The following is a 20,878-nucleotide window of genomic DNA, read 5'->3' as shown; positions in this document are numbered from 1 at the left end:
CGGGAAAGCCTCATTCACGTATGCATCATAAGTTTGAATTCAACCTTTCAATCAAAGTCGACCAATATCTTTTTAAATGTCTAAGTGATAGTAAACGTTAGGTAAATATGTCCCAAATTTACCTATTAGATCCCTTCTGTGAATCATTACTGACTAACTTCTTGTATGATAAAAAGACAGCTGATAGATATGTTTGTCATTGTAATGAATTGAATGTCCTTGCCAGCTTTGTTCTGTCACTCAGTAGAAAGCTACCCGAAGGAAGAACGTATTTCAACAGCAGCATCATTCCAGTAAGATCAAAATCTGTCTCTATAACCTTCATATGTTAACCCTCAAATTCTGCATGGCATAGGAATTTCACCAAGAAGACCCTTAGTCATTATATTTTCTTCCTAAATAGCTATTAGCAATTTGGCATCTATCCATCCATTGAATGTTTGTCCTCATTAGGAATTCACTCGCTTGCAAACACAATATTAACAGTATTCGCTCACGGGAATGTAACCATTAATATTCCAGTGCAGTCTTTCCCAAACTGTATTGGGCCAAGGCAGATGGGTATGCACATTCGAAGAACTATCTCAAGGACAAGGCACACCATCAAACAAAAATGTCACAAATTGCAAGTCAGGTTGCGACAAATTTACTTATTGGGTTCATCTATGTGGACAAAGCTGTTCTCAAGCATGACGATCAGTGTCTGTGAAATTAATCTTTCAAATACCGTATTTTCACGATTATATGGCGCATCGTATTTAAAGGCGCAGTGTCAGTAACAAGTGCTATTTCTGTATTTGACACACACGGGATGCACCCCTTTTAAAGGCACAGCCAAGCATGGCAAAACATACACCATCTTAAACATACACCAGCTAAAACATACGGACACGCGCTAAAAACACGTTTTTAAAAAGGCAACGGAAGCAAAACTGAGTTCGGTTGTACTTTATTTAGCCATTTTACAATGTACTCACGTCATCATCACCCACAAATCCATCATAGTCCTCATTTTCTGTGTCCGAATTGAACAATTGTCCAAATGAGTCATCAAAAACGCTGAGTTTTATACGTTCGTCCAGGCGGCCACAATCCATTCGCAAATAGTAGCTAGCGTAACTAGCCCGGCGCTGCCTGCCACTCTTCGTAAATCTGTGTTGATGCCGATGTCCAGGCCACAATCCATTTGCAAATAGTAGCTAGTGTAACTAGCCCGACGCTGCCTGCCACCCTTCGTAAAGCTGTGTTGATGCCGATGTCCAGCGGTTTTCAAGCATCAGTTGTTAGTGCCTTTAACAACAGTGCAAGCAGACATGTTCGTCCAGGCGGCCACAATCCATTTGCAAATAGTGGCGTAACTAGCCAGGCGCTTTAGTTAAGCCTTCGGGAATGACGGCAAGCTCAGAGTTCATTTTCGTGACTTGGTTTTTCACCGCTGCTTCGGGGAGCCTTAGAAACCAAACTGAAATTGTTTTGCAATAAACACTTGTCCACACTATATACAGATACCTTTTAGGGGCGTGCCTTTAGCGTCTGACCCCACCCACATCTGCCTTCTCTCTATATAAGAAGCGTGTCGGCAAGAAGTGTTCTCAGTCAGGCTTCAGAGCTTACACACGACGCTCCGCATTATAAGGCGCCCTGTCTATTTTGGAGAAAATTAAAAACTTTTTAGTGCGCCTTATAGTGGTGAAAATACGGTAATAATGTTCAAATTCGGTAAAACTGGTTAATTTGAGGTGGGACACTTTTACACGATTGCGTGTGGATTCTGCCTGTTGGTAGTCCAATAAAAACAAGGCCAACTGAATGCAATATTATATTTAGGGCACACTAAGGCAATAAAATCCACAATGAGCAGTTGACAGATGTTGATATAACACTCAGTTCAGAGACCCTGGATGTGTCAACTTTAAATAATAGGCATACTGTATGAGCTTATGATTAACAATGAATGTCATTTTGCCAAAATTAGTTTGAGAAGCTGATACTGATATGTGGTGAGAGGAAAAACTACAGAAGAGCTAAACATTTTATTGTTCCATTCTTCATCGAAGTGACCCCTCACTTGTTCTATATATTATCTTTATTACAGAGCAGTGTTAAACTATTTTTTCTTGATCTCATTGAGAATCCTTACATGACATTGTATGTACGGTTGTCTGTTCCCTTTCTACTCCTTCCTGGCTGACTCACACTTTGCGAGCCAACCACACACTCGAACAATGAACGATTGTCTCGAGGGGTGCGCAAGTTCTCCGCATATTTTTAGCATTCAGTCATTTCTTGAAATGCTGTTTGACTGACAGATATTTTTAAGTAGAACCTCATTCCATGTTTTAGATGCTGCTTTAAGAAGTGTGCTGTGCCAAATCCCACTACGGTCAAATCTGGCCTAACATCATCTTAACTTCACATTTTCTGAGGTGCAGTTAAATGAAACCGTTCATCGAGGTTAAAATCTGTTTTTCTCTGGCAAGTTATCCAACTGTCATAAGCCTGTGGGATTCAGACTTCCTGCTCATCAGAAAAATCCTAGCCGTGAGCGTTATACAGGCCAGCCTGAAAGTAAAATTTAATACGTTGCCCTTAAATGAGCAAAATATTCACACTACACTATCTTGTTAGCATATTTATTAACATACTGAGGAAGATGCCCTCTGCTTTCACTACATTGAGGCATTACGTACTTAATATCTTTGGTGGTTTATCGGTAAGTGTGCGTTCGCACACTTGGCATTTTAAAATAACATTATTTGGGTATAAACTTCAAAATCTCTAAATGGTTAATATTATTAATCGGATGACCTTCAGAAGGGAGTGCAAAAAGTCTACAAATATACCTTTTGTGATCACAATGTCAATTACATGGTGTAAAAACAGCAAGATTATCACCAATTATACAGAATCTCATAACCATCTGTCATATCACACTTTGACATCCTAAGTAGGGCCTGATTTTCTAACCTTAGAAAATGTTTCTTTAAATAATTTTGATGTTAAAGAAAGCTCATTATTTCCTATTTCTGTCTGCTGTTATATCATTCGGACTTGTTTTGCCAAACAGCAGGGATTTGAAACATTTTTTTCTTTCTCTTAATTCAAGTTAGCCTTCCACATACTTGGATGAATTTTACTCGAGGGTTTTTAATTATTTTTGTGTAAATTAACTAGTTTCATGTCCAGTGGGTTATTTGCCTTGAATTGCTGAAGAGAGAGGTGTGTGGTGGATTGGCTGAGATGGACAGACAATTCAATTCTACCATTTTTTGGGATATCAAATTGGATTGGAGAAAGTGTGCTGCTATTTCTTGGTGGCGAAAGCACACATGATGAGGCATTTTATGTAGCAACATTTGGCATGTTTCGTATGTATTTTTTTCTGCCTTTTGGAGTGGCATGTAAAATAAAAGCTATTGGATCTATAGGGACTAACATAGTACATATGAACAGATATTCACAAAACATAATCCTCGTTTCTCATAAATCTAACTGCAGATTGCATCGCTAAAATACAAGCTGAGAAAGAACTTTGCTTTAGTTTTCAAATCATAGCTCACACGATGTCAAGTCAGCTGAACTTGGACACAATGAAAACATCTAGTCACTTCATTTATTAAATCCAACGACTCAATATTGAAAACACTTCACCCAAATGATGTGATCACACCTAATACAGCAATTCACAGTTTGTTGAAGGTTCCAAATGAACACAGTAGATTGCGAGAGAATCAGGGAATAGATTTTACTGCAATTGTTTTGCAGACTGCTTTAAACAACAGCAGTTTGCAAAACCATTTGTCACAGTACAATGTAATCTCAGCAAACCATCTACAATACAATTGTTGTGTGCTACAACTGTCATGCTCAATGAATGATATTTATTCATAGCATTCTCTTTTTTATACCTGGATCTGTATGTTACTCAGTTTTTATTCATTTATTGTCTTTTTTTGTATAGTTTTATATTTCATATTCTCTGTAGAGATGAGAGAAGCTCTAGTTTATTTCTGAAACTTGTGAATATGACAATAAAGAGCATTTTGATCTGTAATCTGTGGTTGTGCGCACACGTGCGTGAGTATGCGTAAGGGTGATTGGAGGTGTGTGTGTGTACCATCTTGGCCGTGCTTGTGTACATGCATGCATGTGTGTGCCTACACAACCGTAAATTTAAAAAACCTCACATGCTGAACATAACTTCAATCAGTACCATTTGTATGGAATAGATTCTCTGTTTTTACAGAGTTGTGTTTTCCAATACCCACGTCTCCAAGAATGAATAGAAATCATTAGTGTATTTCTGTGGATTTGTTTCTTCTTACTATATATTGCCTTATGAACTGAGCTGTTATCTGGAGTCACTGAAAGATTCTTTTATCTGCAGTTTTCTATTTCAAATCAATTGTATTCCCAACGTGCGTTTTATAAATGGACTTTGTATTGCTTGAGGTCATAAGTATGTCTCTTCTAGTAGCAGATGGTGAATTCACAGTTTCATCCAAACATTGTGTTTAATGTATTTTAAATTGTTCTGTTTTTTTACAACTTATTTAAAAAAAACTGTCAACATCCAAATGCCACTAATTAGATTAGAAATAATTCTGTTTATTACTTCTAAGTCATTGACATGCCAAAAAGACATGCAATGATGTGTGTTAATTGCATCTATATCAAATCATTTCTATGCCGTATTAAAGATAATGTGAAACTAAATAAGGTAGGGATGTTCATTTTTGTCAGCAAATCAGTCCTTAATATTGGTTTTGCTCTTTCGCCCTGTCAGTCCTGAGCCTTGGACCATGTAAAGGCATTTTTGAGTCCAGTTGCTGAATAAAAAAAAAACGCTACTCCTCGCAGAATTTGCATGTTCACTTTATTTAAAACCTACCTTTCATTTCAAATCAGAAACCCACTTTAATTATGTATGGGCCAATTATTATGCCAATAAACCGCTCTAACCCCTAGGGCCAACTGCTCTATATCACTGAGCATTATATTTTGCCTTCTACATGCATTAGTTTGTTAATTACCTATAAAAATGATTCCTGAACTTTAACCAATTGCAGTAAAATATTGTGGAACTTTGAGACAGGGTGCTCTTGTTATCAATTTCAGAGTGCATCTTCAGGGACATCTTTATGGCCAGTCATAGACTGCCGATCTGTCAGTCAATCTTATTCTTCCAATGTGACACCCCTTAAGTAATTACAGTGGATTTAGAACTATGGACTAGTACTAGGTTCAGCTACTGAGGCAGACCACATTAATACACACAAACAGACTAAAGAAAGAGTTTGGACTGCCAGCTTCATTTTAGTAAAGAGCCATTATGCACATTATAATGGATTCAAATTTTTCACATGCCCAGGATTGCTTGCTTGATGCATTTTCTTTCTAAAATACCACTTCAGTTCGAGTTTATGACTATATTTATTCTACTATAACCTATTACATTACCATATTAGGCCACAAAATACACAAATCTCCTGTCGTCCCATCTTACAGGCATGAGTGTGCACCAGTGCACGTCCATGCTCGGATAAACATTTTTTACCATCACATTAAAATGATCATATCTGTTTTTCCATGGTCGCTCGGAGCCAAATAAAAACAGTGACACTCTCAAATTTGCAACGTGGGGTTATATTGATGGCGGTACACCAGGTGACGGCGCTGTATGATTGATCACACTGGTACGATCATAGGATCCAGAGGTGCAAGCAAAGATGTGCACGTTCAAATGAATTTTGAAAAGAACAAAAATATTTTTCTTTAAGAATTGCTTTTGGTAAAAACTCTGCCCTTTTGCCTGCCGGCACTTCCAAGCACTCCCATTGATTTATGCTGTTCTCTGTATGCCTTCAAGTGTATCAAGTTTATTGTAGACGACAACAAGGAAGTCAAATTTACAGTCAGTCTTAACAGTATTTGATTCTTTTCTTGTAAAAGTTTTTTTCTTACATGTTATTGGAACCATCTAATCAAATTTAACTGTCGCTAAATAAAACTAAAGTAATACCATTTATGAGTGGATGGCACGTTTAAATACGGTTTGGGAGACGGGAGACAATCGCAGGGCACAAGAAGACAAACAACCGTTCAAGCTCACACTCAAATCTAGGGGCAATTGAGTGTCCAATCACCCTACCATGCATGTCTTTGGAACGTGGGAGGAAACCAGAGTACCCGGAGAAAATCCACGCAGGCGAATGTGCAAACTCCACACAGGTGGACCGACCTGGATTTGAACCCAGGTCCCCCACTGTGAGGCCGATGCGCTAACCACTCATCCGCCGGGCTGACAATTTAAAAAAATGAAATTATTTATTCTGGCATAGCAGTGTAATTTAACTCAATTTTCCATGCATAAATGTTTCTTTTCAGGGACTCTGCCCATGGGCAACAATTGCCTGACCGGGGTATGAAACATTTTCACATGATGCGAGGATAATTATGATCACTTGGGGAAAAATATGCCACACTATTAGACTAGATATTGGACAAGCATTGGAGGCATCGTTGAATGATGAGACAGTATGTAGAGAAAGCATAGAGTCCCGTACTTGAAGTATTATATAATAACAAACAAGGGTCACTCTTCAGTACGCTTAGTCAAATTCATAAAAGTGCTGTCAAAACAATATGTGATGGGCTAATTGGCAGTTCAACAAATCAATTTTTCCGAATCAATCAATTAAGGGTTTCGAAAATTGCCAGTGATAGAGGCAAGCCCACCTACAATATTTTGGAAATGTTCAATTTGATGTATTTCAGGACTAGAGAGTAGAAATGGGGGAGGAATGAAAAAAACAAACATGAAAAATGCAACCATTTTTCAACTTTTGAAAACATGTTTTCATTGGAATAAATCCATTTATCATTTACCGCATTTCTTCTGTTTTGCTGAAAAAACGGCTGGACTCGAAATATGGAATTATTTACAAGAGAGCAGCGGTTATTATTGTTTAATATATATTTGCACACCTTTTCACTCATTGTAGACTTGGCAAAATATCTTTTGAGCCAGATGGTGTTCCACAGGGACATGTTGAAGTGAGGCAGCCAGATCATGTCCATCTGCTTCCATTTTGATAAAGAGTGTCTAATCCTCTAAAAGCTGCCAATTTAATACCATTGACTCGTTTAGGAGGGGAAAAAATGATAGATTAAGGCCGCTGACAGCTTCATCAAATCAAATATAGTGAAGGATTCAGAGAAAGTGACCCCTCTTCGGAACAACATAAAATAAGATCAGAAGGTTTGGTATGCTACAAGACTGTTAATAATTCAATATATTGTATTTCACATAATAATGTTCAAAATGTACCTCTGCAGTGTTAATTAAAAACTGAGCTCTGTTCTTGGCTGCTTCTGTTACATAAACTCAGTAGTGGGTGTCAGCAACTTTTATACATGAAAGCACAGTGGAAAGTGATAAGTATTGTCACCTTCACAGAAAGGAGACAGTGAAATTGGTCTTTTTAGTGTTGAACTTGCTAATTTCCCTTAGCCTGTTTGGGTTCCAAATATATGTATTTCTTAATATGATTGCCAATGGTTGTCGATCTGGGCATGTTGACACGCCAATGGACTTACAATAATTGACAGGTGTAATCAGGATGTTCACCCAAGATCCTCAAGCACACATCTGAATTAGAAAGGTAAAGTGATGTTTTCGGCATACAAGGCATTTTAAAATGGTTGTCTAGATAGATATATTAGAACTCATGTTATGGCAGTGACACTGAATCCTGTCAAATCTCATATAATAGGAAACCAAGTGCTTTACATAACTCCAAAACCCTAATGTAAAGATACATAAGTCACACAAAATCACGAAGACAGTTAAAACAAAAAACAATCGAAATAGGAAAGTGAAATATAACCAAAGAAAAAGTCATATAACTTGAAATTTGACTTATATGAGCAATTATGAATTTGCTGTGATAAACTATAGCGTTTTTAGCCCTGATTTAATCCAACTTGGGTTTTTGAGCACACTTCAGACCTTCAGCTAACTTGTTTCAGAGGTAAGGAGCATACTAAGTACTGTCTCCCTCTGCTTGTGTCTTCTTCTTGGAGCAGACAGCCAACCGGTTCCAGACGACCTTGCGGCTGTATCGTAGAGGTCAAACAAATCAAACTTGCATTTTAATCCAAGGCCATTGAGTTTTTTGTAGAGCAGCAGCAGCAAGATTTTATAGTTTAACCTTTGACTAACAGGAAGTCAGTGTAATGATTTCATAACCGCTTTAATATAGTCCAGTTTCCTCATACTTGTAGAGTATTTCAAGTACTTTGGAAACAAATCTCTATTAGCTGCATCTTCTTGACTGTTTTTATTTATTTTTAATTCAGACCTGAAAATATCGCATTACACTAGTCACAGTCTACTGAAAATGAATGCATTAATAATTTTTAGGGGGGCGAACCCCCCCAACCCCTCTTCTTGTTATAATTTTAGGTGGGAATACACTGATTTAGTGATTAATTTTAGATGCCTGTCAAATTTTAGGTCTGATTCAATAATTATGCCAGGATTTCTAGCTAGATTTGTAAATCTAAGTGACATTGTGCTGATCTATAATGTTCCTTTTTTTGATCCAAAAAAGACCACCTCTGCCATTCCCATATTTAACTGAAGATAATTCTGCCACATCCACTCATTGATTTAATCAATACATTTACTTAGTGAGACTAAAGGACTAAAGTCATCTGGAGACACTGAAATGTAGAGCTGTGTGTCATCTGCATAAGTGTCATAGGGGATGTAGCTACACAATCTGAGCTAAAGAAGCATACAGATGTTAAATAGAAGAGGTCAGAGAATGGAGAATAACATCAATGAAAAAGCAGCAACAGCCCAATGAATGGAAGGACAAAAATGCTGGGCTTTCTTTTTATCTCAAACCTGGCAGAACTTGAATGCATTCCTTCAAATATTTTTTACTGTGTCCATTCAGTGCATTTTTGGCCAATAAAGCTATCTTTTAAATAAATAAATAATGATGCGGAGCTAGTCGAACTTTCAAATTGTTTGTAAAGTTTAATACTTCAGACTGTTCATCTTGAACACGCAGCCTCCTGATTCCGTTCTAATGTTGCCACGTTGACTTGATTTGCAATGCTTTACCTTCATCGGAAGAATATTTGATGTTCGCTCATTGTTTTCCAGTCATATCTGCCTGCCTTCAACAATAGAACTTTGGTTGAAGCAATTCAAATGATGAAGCCGTGAAATTCATGATGCATTAGAAATTTTATTTTTTTATTTACTTGCAAGCTAGACAAATAACAATTTGTCCCAGTTTGGGATAGTGATACGCTCATGAATATAAACATGTAATTAAATACTCCAGTTCACAAACAGAATTTGTAAAATCTTCCAACAATTGTGTATATTATTGATGAGTGGATGGGTTACGCATTGTTTTATTTATTGTTATTTTGTCTTTGGATTTTTTTTCTGAAATGCAATATTTGTTTCATTTAAATCCAATGTAGTACATGGGCTTTGCCTGTCATTTCATTTTTATTTGAAGAATTGTATACACCTTGGAAATTCTGGCAACATATCAGCACAACAGAATGTCTATCTGACAATACAATTTAAAAAAAAAAAACAATAATCCAAAACACTCTTTCACAGTGCAACTGAAATTTGGCTTTTTCACATCATGAGTTTAATGAACATAATTGATAAAACATTTTTGAATATATATATACTTGCTTTTTCCATATACACGTTTTTACAATGCATCACATTCATCACATTCTGCCTCTTTGTGCGTTAAGAAATTGATACATAAATTTATTTATATTTACATATACAGTGGTGAAACTGTGCAGTAATTTTTGGCATATTCACACCACAATACTTAGCATAAAGTTAAGAACTTTTCTTGCATTTCAAACTGTACAATTTTATCTTTCTATCTAAATTGATTGCATTGATCAACTTTTTTTTAAACATTTATTTATTTTAACAAAAAAGCTTGGAAGGTCACATGTGATGTAGCATAGAATGTCTTTTTTTAAGTTCTCGACTTGTTTTGGTAACAACAGAAGATCTCTTTATGTAGGCCCACATGATAACTAGCTCATGCTCTTGAACCCTTGACATTTCAGCACAAAATTGACAAAAACGCTCAGTTGATTTGCAGAGTAGGTCATTGCAACCACAGATACATTCGATGATGAAAGTAATGCAAAAACATGAATATAGTAACATTGCAATCATGCTTTAGACAAATTCTCCAACAGTCTATTTTTATACATGTTAGGACCCATTGTCTTATTCGTATTTTCTTTATTTCAGTGAATTTGATGGAAGATACTTGTTTCTACAGTTTTGCAAATAGTTTTGCTGCAATGTCACAGATTAGGCCGTCATTTTTTAGGAAGTTTTTTCCCCCCGTTCTAATTGAGTGTTTAAATTATAGGAATAAGATACCAAAAGTCAAATTACAGTAAACTACATTTAAGTGTTTGGCTGCAACAATACAGATAGGGGTAGCAAAGTGTAATGTCAGCGCACTGACCACCTTCAATATCACTGACTATCTCCTCCTCTACGCCAGATCCCACCTCTCCCCTCTCCATTTGAAACTCATTCATCCACAGGAATAACTCCAAATCCACTATTACATGGCACCCCTAGTTCCACCCAAAAACCACACTTGCTTAATTCACTCGTATCTTTCCTCCTTGTGATTATTATATATATTTATTTTTGGTCAAGCTTCTTTAAATATCATGAAAAGAGCTATTAAGACAGAAAAATCCCATTTACTATAAGGATTAATATAGATATACAATCAAAAGTACTTTTTTTAATAATCACAAGTGTGAAGTCATTCACTTGCATAGGCGTCAGCCAATGGCCTAACTTCATCTAACCACATAAATGGTATGTGTGATTATAAATAGTTTCCTCCACTTTATTTCATTTGATTTAACCACATGTCTAGCCTGTCTGCTCAAACTAATTGCCTTCATAAAATCAATACATAACAACAATAAACAGTGTCAAACAAATTACAAAGGAGGGGAGACTAATTAGATTACAAAATGTCACCGTGTGAAATTATTATGGGAAATAAATAAATATAGATTTGGGTGGAAAAGCACTCAAGAATATGGTCTCCATCCATGGGGGAAATACTGTTTTGTTTAGAATTTCCTCCTGAAGTTTTCATAGAGCGAGCAGTCAAAAAAACCAAATGATTCAATTACTAGCTTAGGGGGAAAAATGTCAAGTGGTTCTAAAGTTCATGTCCAAACACAACAAAAACATCACAAAAGTAAAGTATGATTTGTGTTTGCATGGCAACTCACTGGGCTTTTCATGGGATTAATGGAATCCTTTTAAGATCTTTTAAGATAATGATCTTTAAAAATGTAAGCAAAAGCGATTTATTTGTTGCACCATGGGGAATGTTTAAAGTAATATGTAAACATGCCTCAAAGACAAATTCCTCTCTGTTTATGTCATGTTTTATTTTCATTTAACGGTGAACCTGTTACAAATGAGTGGAATAAAATTTGATAGTAGTTTGCATTTATTATTAAAATGTCCAATTTCAAAATATGCCAATTAAAGCCTTAAAAGTATAGTTTTTCAAAATGCTTTTACAATAGATCTCTACATGATTATTTTTCTTTATCTTCTACACAAGTAAAATACAGTTAAAAAGGTTATCCCAAGATTTTGGAATATAGTCAGTAAATTAGCAAATCATATTCTTTTCAATAGTTTGCAGATTACTAACAATAATTTTTGATTGTCTTATTAACAACTTCCTTCCTTTGTAGTCATCAAATACATTTTTTTTCTCAACAGATTAGATTATACAAATATTAAATAGAAACCATTTTTTTTTCTATTCATTAAAAATAACATACACACAAGCTCCATTAACTGTACTATTGTTAAGTTCATCAAAGCCCTCTGATGGAAAATGGCCGACGTGTTAGTCCCCATTGGCTTAAGCCACACTCCAATCTTTTATGTGATACATATACTTACTTATGCACCTGATTTAAAAAGATGCAATGAGAACACAAATGCCCCAAAAGTAAACCGTGACAACTGTATCGATTTACACCCTGAATCCGAAGAAAACATAGGGACCACAGATGAACGTAGCCTAATATTAGTCCTAAGCATTATTGTTCCTTGCTAGTCATAAATGACAATTTTCCAAGAAAAAAACAATTTTCTGAACGTTACTAATGTTCTAATTTTGTCACAGTGCAATTCATATTTTGTATAATTAAAAAATAGTGGCTATTATAAAGAGACAAAATCCAAGAAAATCTTTATTATAAAGAAAAGAATCCTATTGTGACTACTTTTTGTCCTGAGATCCCCAATTAGTACATAGATGATAGAACTTTTTTTTTGTGCGACAATGTTTTCCTGAATACAGCTGATTGACAATGCAATAAAGGCCGCCCGCCTACAGTTCCTTCCTCAAATGACTTGGAGTGACATATTGAAATCAATGCAGCTCAAAGAAAAAGGAGTCCATTATTTACATTACGACAACCTTGTTGTCTTCTAATTAGATGCATGCATTAATAAATATATAAACCAAGCACAGGATCAAATACATTATTAATAATAAATAGACAAAAGGTAGTTTAAAGAGAGCTCCTCCTTCTAAATCTAATGAAGTTGATCTTTCAATCGTTGCATGTTTTCATGACCTGATTTAACTTTTACAGGATTGCATGTTGGTTGGGAATCTGAAACTGACAGTAACACATATTTGAGGTTTGAGTTGAATTCTTTAAACTTTGGCCTTTGGAAGTTTCGACTTGTTTACCTAAATCAATTAATTAATCTGTGAGCACTTGCAAGAAATGTCTTTCAGGCATTTTTTTTTATTAGACTTGGTTGCTTGCCTGTGAGGGTGCCAGCTATTTGTCAGTGTAACCTAGAGGAAGTCACTCTGCTGCTCATTGGAGAGTTGACTGACAGCTACTTCACTGTGGAGCGAACCTTGGAGCATTGTTGCAGTCTGTTGAGGGCTGTAGTCGATACAGTTCTCTCTTGTAGTCGTGATGTCAGGACAAGGACAGTGTCTGCATGTGCCACGGTTCTCCAGTAGCCCGTTGGATAGCCGTGTAGACTTGCACTCTTCTCTGTGATGAGTTTGCCTGCACGTTCCCTTCTGGGTGGAGTTGTGCTGACACAAACACCCACAGAGTGACCTTCTGCACTGTGCTACATCCCGACACAGGAACTTGCGGAAGTTGGGCTTGAAAACCAAATACACGATAGGGTTGTAAAGTGTAGAGGATTTGGCGAAGATAGCAGCCGCTGCGAAAGCCATGGGTGGTACAGTTGAGGGGTTACCAAAAGCTGCCCACATGGATACAATCGCATATGGACTCCATGCTGTCAGGAAACCGATGCAAACTGCCACGGACAGCTAAATGAAACATAACAAAAATCATGCCAATATATTAACTTTGAAATACCGTACTTACAAAGGGGTAATATCGTTGGGGAAATTTCAGGATCTTTCGTCATTGCTATTGAGAGAGGTGAGTTAAATAATAGTACAGGAAAAAAAGTCAGAATAATATTCAATAGACACTATAATTATTCACGTATTGCAGCTGGTCTTTGAACTTATTAACCACAATAAACGAGGTACCACTGTATATGGAAAAAAAAATAAGAAAATGAGAGTTTTTACACTTACCTTAATAATAAGTGAATGGGCATTCGTAATCTTGTTTTGAGGGGACATGTGCTGCTGCACTGCCTGGCGGGAGCCACGCACAGTCATCAAGATGAACATGTAGGAGAGAAAGATGACCGTGCAGGGTACAATGTAGCAGAAGAAGAACAGGCAGATGATGTAGCTCATAGCTGAAGAGTTCTGGCTGGGTGCATGCCAGTCAATGCAGCATGCGGTACCGTATGGCTCGGGCCCATATTTTCCCCAGCCTGACAAGGGCCCCACAGCAAATACACCCGCATAGCACCAGACCCCGGCGACCAACAAGCAAGCATGGCAGGAGGAGAACTTGCTGCCTGAAGAAAGAAATAACAAAAAGTCTATTTGAAAAAACAAGTCTCACGGTCACACAAACATAACATTACGCACTGCTTGTCGGCTCTGTTCTCAGAGACGTTGGATGGGGAACAGTATGTGCTTATGGGGACACGTATGGCAGGATGTGGGCAGGACATCATAACAAATGCATTATTAAAAGTTATATAAAGCTCAAAAAGCCACTTAGTAAAATATATCCTTTTTCTGTGTGTGACGGCAAGTGAGAGGAAAATAAAAATACTCTGGATGACACTGATTCCATATTATCACATTTTAACACAGAGGTAGGAGGAATACATAATAATAGAAAAAAAAGGATGGATCTTTATTTGACTAGATGATGCAAGATTTTATTGTTTTTTCAGCAGCAAAAATACTTGACTTAAGACTTTTTTCAAATTGAAAGTCGTTTTTTTTCTCCAAATGTTATTTTATTTTCCCAGGACCAGTGAGCACAAATTTCAGATGTGAGTGCTGAATTGTGACAGTAAACTCAGGAAGAAGTTTCAGGATTTTGAGTCATTGGTATTGCAAGAGGTGAGTTAAATAATAGTGCAGAAAGGGTTTTATAAGTCTGAATAATATTAAATAGACACCTTCAAGAGGCAGCTTTGAGCTTATTTTTTTCTTTTTCCACATCAAACATAGTGTAGTTTATCTATTCGTGTTAGTGTGGTTACAGTCATAAGAGGGGAAATGATGTACAAAAACTGGCGCAGTTCTCACCCTTAGCCGATAACTTACTAATTTTGGTCAACTAAATCATCACTGCAGTGTCATTGGAAAAGGGAATATTGCAAGCCTTATATGCAACACCACCAAGCTTCTTCAGCTGCATGTCAGTCTCTCTTATAGTCCAAACAGATAGTGGGGGCGGCTGATTAAACCTTGCGGCGTACAATGCGCCGTGTTCTGTTATGGTATTTGTGTGGATGTGTGCGTGTCAGACTGTGTGCGCTCGTCCTTATACTTTAACTGTACACACTGCATCTTTTATCTGTTGTGAAGTGCCCTTTCACTGATTAAATCATCTAAGTGGCACATTAAAAATTCAACCTGAGCATGTTTGACACATCACGCTGAAGGGGAACTGAACTAGAAAATTCTAAATCATGTGCACATATTTTAAAGGCGATTGTCCAAATATCTTTTTTTTCCCCCTCACAAGCCTTATGTTAACACAGCTCCTATTATTTTCTCGTGCGTGATGGTGTACACTTAAGTGTTTTCACCCCTGAAGAGGATCCCTGTTATTCACTAATTTGGTTGACTCATGCAGGCAGGTGGATGAAAGAGATTGAAAGTGCATATGTACTTTGTACCTTGTATTAATTTTAAATGAGTGATAAGCAGTTGGGTTGTTTTTCCCCAAATCCCATCACGATCAGAACTCTTTTTTTTTTTTTTTACCTCTGACTAACCTATATTGACTCAAAGTAAATAATTTAGGCATGACACTGTACATGCTGGATTCTAATTGAGATCTGTTTAAATGAGAGGGTTCCTAACCTATTGTCTACGAGTCAGCTGCACTTAACATACAAAAAGATATTACATATTTATTATGTTGTCAGTAGACTGCAAAAAACTATTTAGTCTCTTCTACTTCCATTTCTTTTTTACCATCTTAAATGAAATCCGTAGTGGGGTGAATGAACCCAAGCATCTCTGTCTCTGACTCATTCCAGTCAATTCTTTGTTTTATGGACATTGATTCAGCGCTCAAAAATCAATCAGCAGGCATTGATGTCTGTAGATTTGGCTGAATGAAAGGAATCAAAAGGAGGTGCTTATTATCCTGTTTGTCATTATGTGTTCATTAAGACAATAATCTGGCCTTGGTGACATATATCACGTAAGTGGAGAGGGCGAAGATTTTTATCATTCCCAAGGGGCAGACATCAGTGGGGGAAAAGTAATCTCCGGAAGGATTTGAAAATCCCATACATTTGTACCTCTACTTACAAATGCTTCTATATATGAAATATTCAGGCCTCAATGTAAAACATTTGTTCCAAGACGTGACCGGACGTTTCGTCGAAAGACGTTTGGTCCCCGGACGTTTGGTTGACCGGACGTTTGGTCGACCGGACGTTTGGTCGACCGGACGTTTGGTCGACCAGACGTTTGGTCGACCGGACGTTTGGTCGACCGGACGTTTGGTCGACCGGACGTTTGGTCGACCGGACGTTTGGTCGACCGGACGTTTGGTCGACCGGACGTTTGGTCGACCGGACGTTTGGTCGACCGGACGTTTGGTCGAACGGACGTTTGGTCGAACGGACGTTTTGTCGTCGCGGGATTCGCGCGCTTGCCCCGCCCCCGGATCGTGTGTGTACATGTTTTTCAACCTCGGCCCGTGGGCCATATACGGCCCGTTAGGCTTTTTAATCGGGTCCGCCGCCGGCGTTGTCCAAATTATAGTAAAAATCAATGACCTCATTCATTTCCCTTTGCCCTGCAATACCGCTCATCACTCTCAATTTAAAGACTGCTCTCTTTCGTTGAATAATAATATGTTCTTAATGTTGAAAGTGAATTTGAAAATAAATTTTCATCTTCAATTGTGTCTTTTTTCTTATATTTCAATCCCCTGGTATAGACAAACTTGCCTCTTTTATACTATTATTGTCCCAAATTAAACACATTATCAATAAGATGCCATTCAAAAAGTTTGCCTACCCATGGTATAGACAAACTTGCCTCTTTTATACTATTATTGTCCCAAATTAAACACCTTATCAATAAGCTGCCATTGACTGCGGTAGACGTCCGATTCATGTTGACTGAGGTGCAGATGCTATTTCTGTTATTAGTCTACCGTCAATGGCAGCCAACAGTTCAAGTTACGAAGCGTCAAACTCAATCAAACATCTCACCATCTTGAAACTAATAAGAGAGCAAGCATTACACATCTTGTATTTATGAATTGACTTTAATTTTCAGTGAAGCGTACAAATGCTTTTGTATTCAGACCTCATAACTAAGGCCCCCTGAACACATTCTTCAATTTAAAATAAAGCTTGGTCTGTTTTCCTTTAAACACACTAGTACATTTTTTATGTGATGATTGTCTCTTCCAATTCCAAGAGTGAAAAATTAACCCCGTGTCAGCAGTCGTTTGATGTTATCATGCTTTATGCCCTCCAGTTACCATGTAAATAAATCTTCACAGAATTGTGCCGTGAAAGTATAAACAGTTCTTTTGCTTTTTCTAGCACTTCTCATGCATTGTATTAGCACTCCACAGAAGAAACAGCTTGAAGCCTCAAAAAAATTATCAGTCACACTACTAATTTATCACATTCATCATGCCTGAGTGTTCACTTCCAAAGGGCATAATTTGTTTATTAAGGTTACCCTCTTTTATCCCTGTTGGACCTTACCAGTAATATTCTGTAGACTGTTTAAAAAATTGGTCTGCAGTGAAAGGTCTGCGATATTAATTCTCGACTGGCAATCTGGGACATTTCTCTGTGGAGTGAACTTTTATGAGTTCACTCAAAATATATACATATTGTCCTGAACTGTCCTGAACACGTGTATGTTGTGAGTAGGGCGGAATGTGAAAATGCATGGTTCAAAACTTTTGATCTCTGGTTACTGATTACGGGCTAGTGCTCTGCTGTCTTCAAACCGCTCCATAAAATACAGGGCACAAAATAATTTAAATCAGGATTAACTACTTGACCCTGTTTTGCAACGGTGTTTTGTGCATCTTAGCAGGGCTGGGTGCTTGTTAATTGCATAAAATAAAGTCTGAACAAAAGAGCAGCTTTGCATAGTGGATGTTTCTTAGTGATTAACTTTCTGTCCATAGTTCTTTGTTGGTTAGTAAAAAAAAGGAATATAATTACTTGAACTCATTTGCATTTCAGACGCCTGCATTTGTGAGGCTTGACATCTCTGGAGTCATGTCTTTTGCATTATAGATGTGTTTTTGGAAAAAAAATAAGTTAAAAAAGGCCTTTTAAAATAAGGCCTTGACTTCAGTGACAAGACTCGAACTCAAATGGACCTCAGAAACTAGTTAGGGGCATTTTCAAAACTCAACTCTCAATCAGTCACTCTTTGTTAGTTATTCAGATTATCTTGCTTTTTATTAGTCAGGAGAGCTTTTAAACATAAATTTATAGAATTTTTCAAGATGCTTTGAAAAGGTCTAATTAATAGTATTGGCAGTCAGTATTGAATGTTTTTGTCTCACAGCTTATTCATTAATGGAAGGTTTTAAATTGATGCTACTGTGTTATTTGTGGACACATCAAAATGAAATTTAGTAGGTACATCATAGGGATGTATATGCATCGATCCTCAGGGCCAATTTTTGATTTGTTGTTTTAGGGCTGATTAATTAGAGGAATTAACTGTGGGATTAAATTTGGCACCTTTACATTACTCATGAACGATAAAAATGAAATAGCAGCAGATTGGTTGGCACACTAGGAGCAGACAACGAAAGAGAGAAATCAATGGGCAATCATAGGGACAAGACACACTAAGGCTAAAACATGAATTGAACACAAATGAAAAAAGAAAGTACAAGAGTGAAAAATGAAGGCAACAGCAAAACGGTTAGGGGCGGATTGACAAAATTCTGTGACCCGGGCATTGTGTTCATACAGCTCAAGTTGAACAGTTTTCCTTTGTTGAACACTATTAATTTTACTCTGTTATAAGAACTGAGGGGGGCGGGGGGAAGGGAGGCGGCATAGGAGAGCGTGGTTAGTGCGTCGGCCTCACAGCTCTGGGGTCCTGGGTTGGGTTCAAATCAAGGTCAGTCCACCTGTTTGGAGTTTGCATGTTCTCCCCGGTCTACTTAGAGCATGGACATATACAGGTTACATATATACACATTAATGTTAGGTCAGTATAATAGACATCTGTTAACTTGCCAACATGATAAATCATCAAGGCTTTTTAAAATAAAAGTCAATCATATAAAATGTGATAGAGAGTTCTATCTAAATATGTATTTCATCACCTTACCATAGTTTGGGCAGCAGACTTTGAGCCAGCAGACAGAAGAGAGCACCGTCAGATTGGTCAGACTGCATAGGCCAAACAAAACACCACAGAAGGCGTAAACAGTGCAGGTTGTCTTGTTATACAGCCACCTAGATGGATAGGGGAATATATATATATAATTATAAAATAAACATTTAGTCTAGTTTTATAGTACAGCTTTCTATAGTTGAAAAGTATTTTCTGTTTTCAAGACTTTTTGAACAACTTAAACAACATAATCTCATCTCATCATTTTCTGAACTGCTTTATCCTCACTAGGGTCGCGGGGGGTTCTGGAGCCTATCCCAGCTGACTTCGGGCCAGAGGCGGAGGACACCCTGAATTGGTGGCCAGCTAATCGCAGGGCACAAGGAGACAAACAACCATTCACGCCACACATTCTTAGCTAAGTGCAATATAGAGTGTCCAATCAGCCTACCATGCATATCTTTGGAATGTGGGAGGAAACCGGAGTCCTCTGAGAAAACCCACGCAGGGGAGAACATGCAAACTCCACACAGGTGGACCGATATGGATTTGAACCCAGGTTCAAACAAGCTAATCAAATACAAATTGTTCCAAATCTCAACTTTGGAACATATCCTTTTTTATTATTCTATAGTTTCAAACTCCCAAATTGAATTTACATTCTCTTAGCTGAGATAAAATACTTACCCCATTTTTTTTTTTGAAATCTGATATTGTTTCGAATTGTTTTCAGGGGTTATCCCCTTTTCCAATTATTATATCCTTTTGGGAAGGTCAACACTCATCATCGTCAAATTTGGGGGATTTTTTTCTGCACCAACAAGGTCAAGTTTATAGGAAGTAGGATCAGACATTAAAACAAAATATTGTTAGTACATTCCAGGAGACTTACTTATGAGCGTAGGATGATGGCACAGCAATAGGGAAAAGGGACATGGTCATCATCAGATCACTAATGGCCAAGTTGACCACAAAGTACTCTGCTGGCTTCAAGGAGGACTTTTTTCTATAGGCCACCAGCAGCAGAATCCCATTCCCCAGCACCGAGAATACACCTGCAATGTAGAATTGCAAACTATTTGATCCCTGTTCTCCTGCAGTTTAAGGGATTGTAATACAATGATTGTAACATCAATGAAATGGGCAAAATGTCAGATTTAAAGAAAAATGTAAATCATGGCATACTTTTAATGAATGATTCTATGTTTTAATTACCAGGGAACACTTAACAGCAAGTATATTGCCTGCCTGCCTCCCCCGGAACCTGTTTTAAAGCACCACATATACTATATCCCACAGAGGAGCAACACTGGGAGGACAGACCTCAGGGAAAAAGTTCCCTGTTGTCCCTTCTCCCTGGCTGTACTCGCCTTTTTTGACAGGTGAATGGCTGTCAGTCGGGAACCTGGTAGCCATTGTGATAGGCTGGTAGGTGGGTACCACTTTCTTAGATTTGTATCTCCTCGGGAGGGGCCTCCTCCTCGTCAGTAATGTCGGCTGCAGGGTTTGGCCTTTCTTCGTCCTGCAGTTGTCTCCTGTCATTCTCTTGCCCACACCTTCCTCTTCCCCTCTATTCCTTGTCCTTCTTAGACCTGCTGTCTCCCACTGGTAGGAATAGTCATATAACAATAGCAATGCTACTTCCAAAAGGTAGCATGAGTATTTAATCATGTGTCACTTCTGGGTTTTTTTCTTCTTTTCTCTTTCTCTGCCCAAACCCATCTTTTTGTTCTGCTGCATAAATAAAATAAATAAAGGGGTATAAATAAGATCCCAAAATTACAGCCATGATGATCAATGGTGGAAAT

The 20,878-nt window shown here is 37.6% G+C and overlaps 1 protein-coding gene across 2 annotated transcripts in view; it reads right to left on the bottom strand.

Annotated features, from left to right (window-relative positions):
* Positions 1 to 10,799: 10,799 nt before the first annotated feature.
* The window catches only part of opn7b (opsin 7, group member b), a 29,155-nt gene continuing 19,076 nt past the window's right edge, over positions 10,800 to 20,878 (bottom strand). For both annotated transcript variants that reach the window (XM_077614926.1, XM_077614935.1), the window contains 4 exons: positions 19,963 to 20,125; positions 19,065 to 19,192; positions 13,719 to 14,053; positions 10,800 to 13,442 (listed from right to left, as the gene is read on the bottom strand). In XM_077614926.1, coding sequence (XP_077471052.1) covers positions 12,945 to 13,442; positions 13,719 to 14,053; positions 19,065 to 19,192; positions 19,963 to 20,125 — 1,124 coding nt within the window. In that variant the 3' untranslated portion in view covers positions 10,800 to 12,944. The remainder of the gene's footprint in view (positions 13,443 to 13,718; positions 14,054 to 19,064; positions 19,193 to 19,962; positions 20,126 to 20,878) is intronic.

The sequence above is a fragment of the Stigmatopora argus genome, chromosome 1, assembly GCF_051989625.1.
Source record: "Stigmatopora argus isolate UIUO_Sarg chromosome 1, RoL_Sarg_1.0, whole genome shotgun sequence".
Lineage (NCBI taxonomy): Eukaryota > Metazoa > Chordata > Actinopteri > Syngnathiformes > Syngnathidae > Stigmatopora > Stigmatopora argus.
The sequence above is the reverse complement of the archived record's forward strand: the minus strand, read 5'-3'. Positions and strand labels throughout refer to the sequence as shown.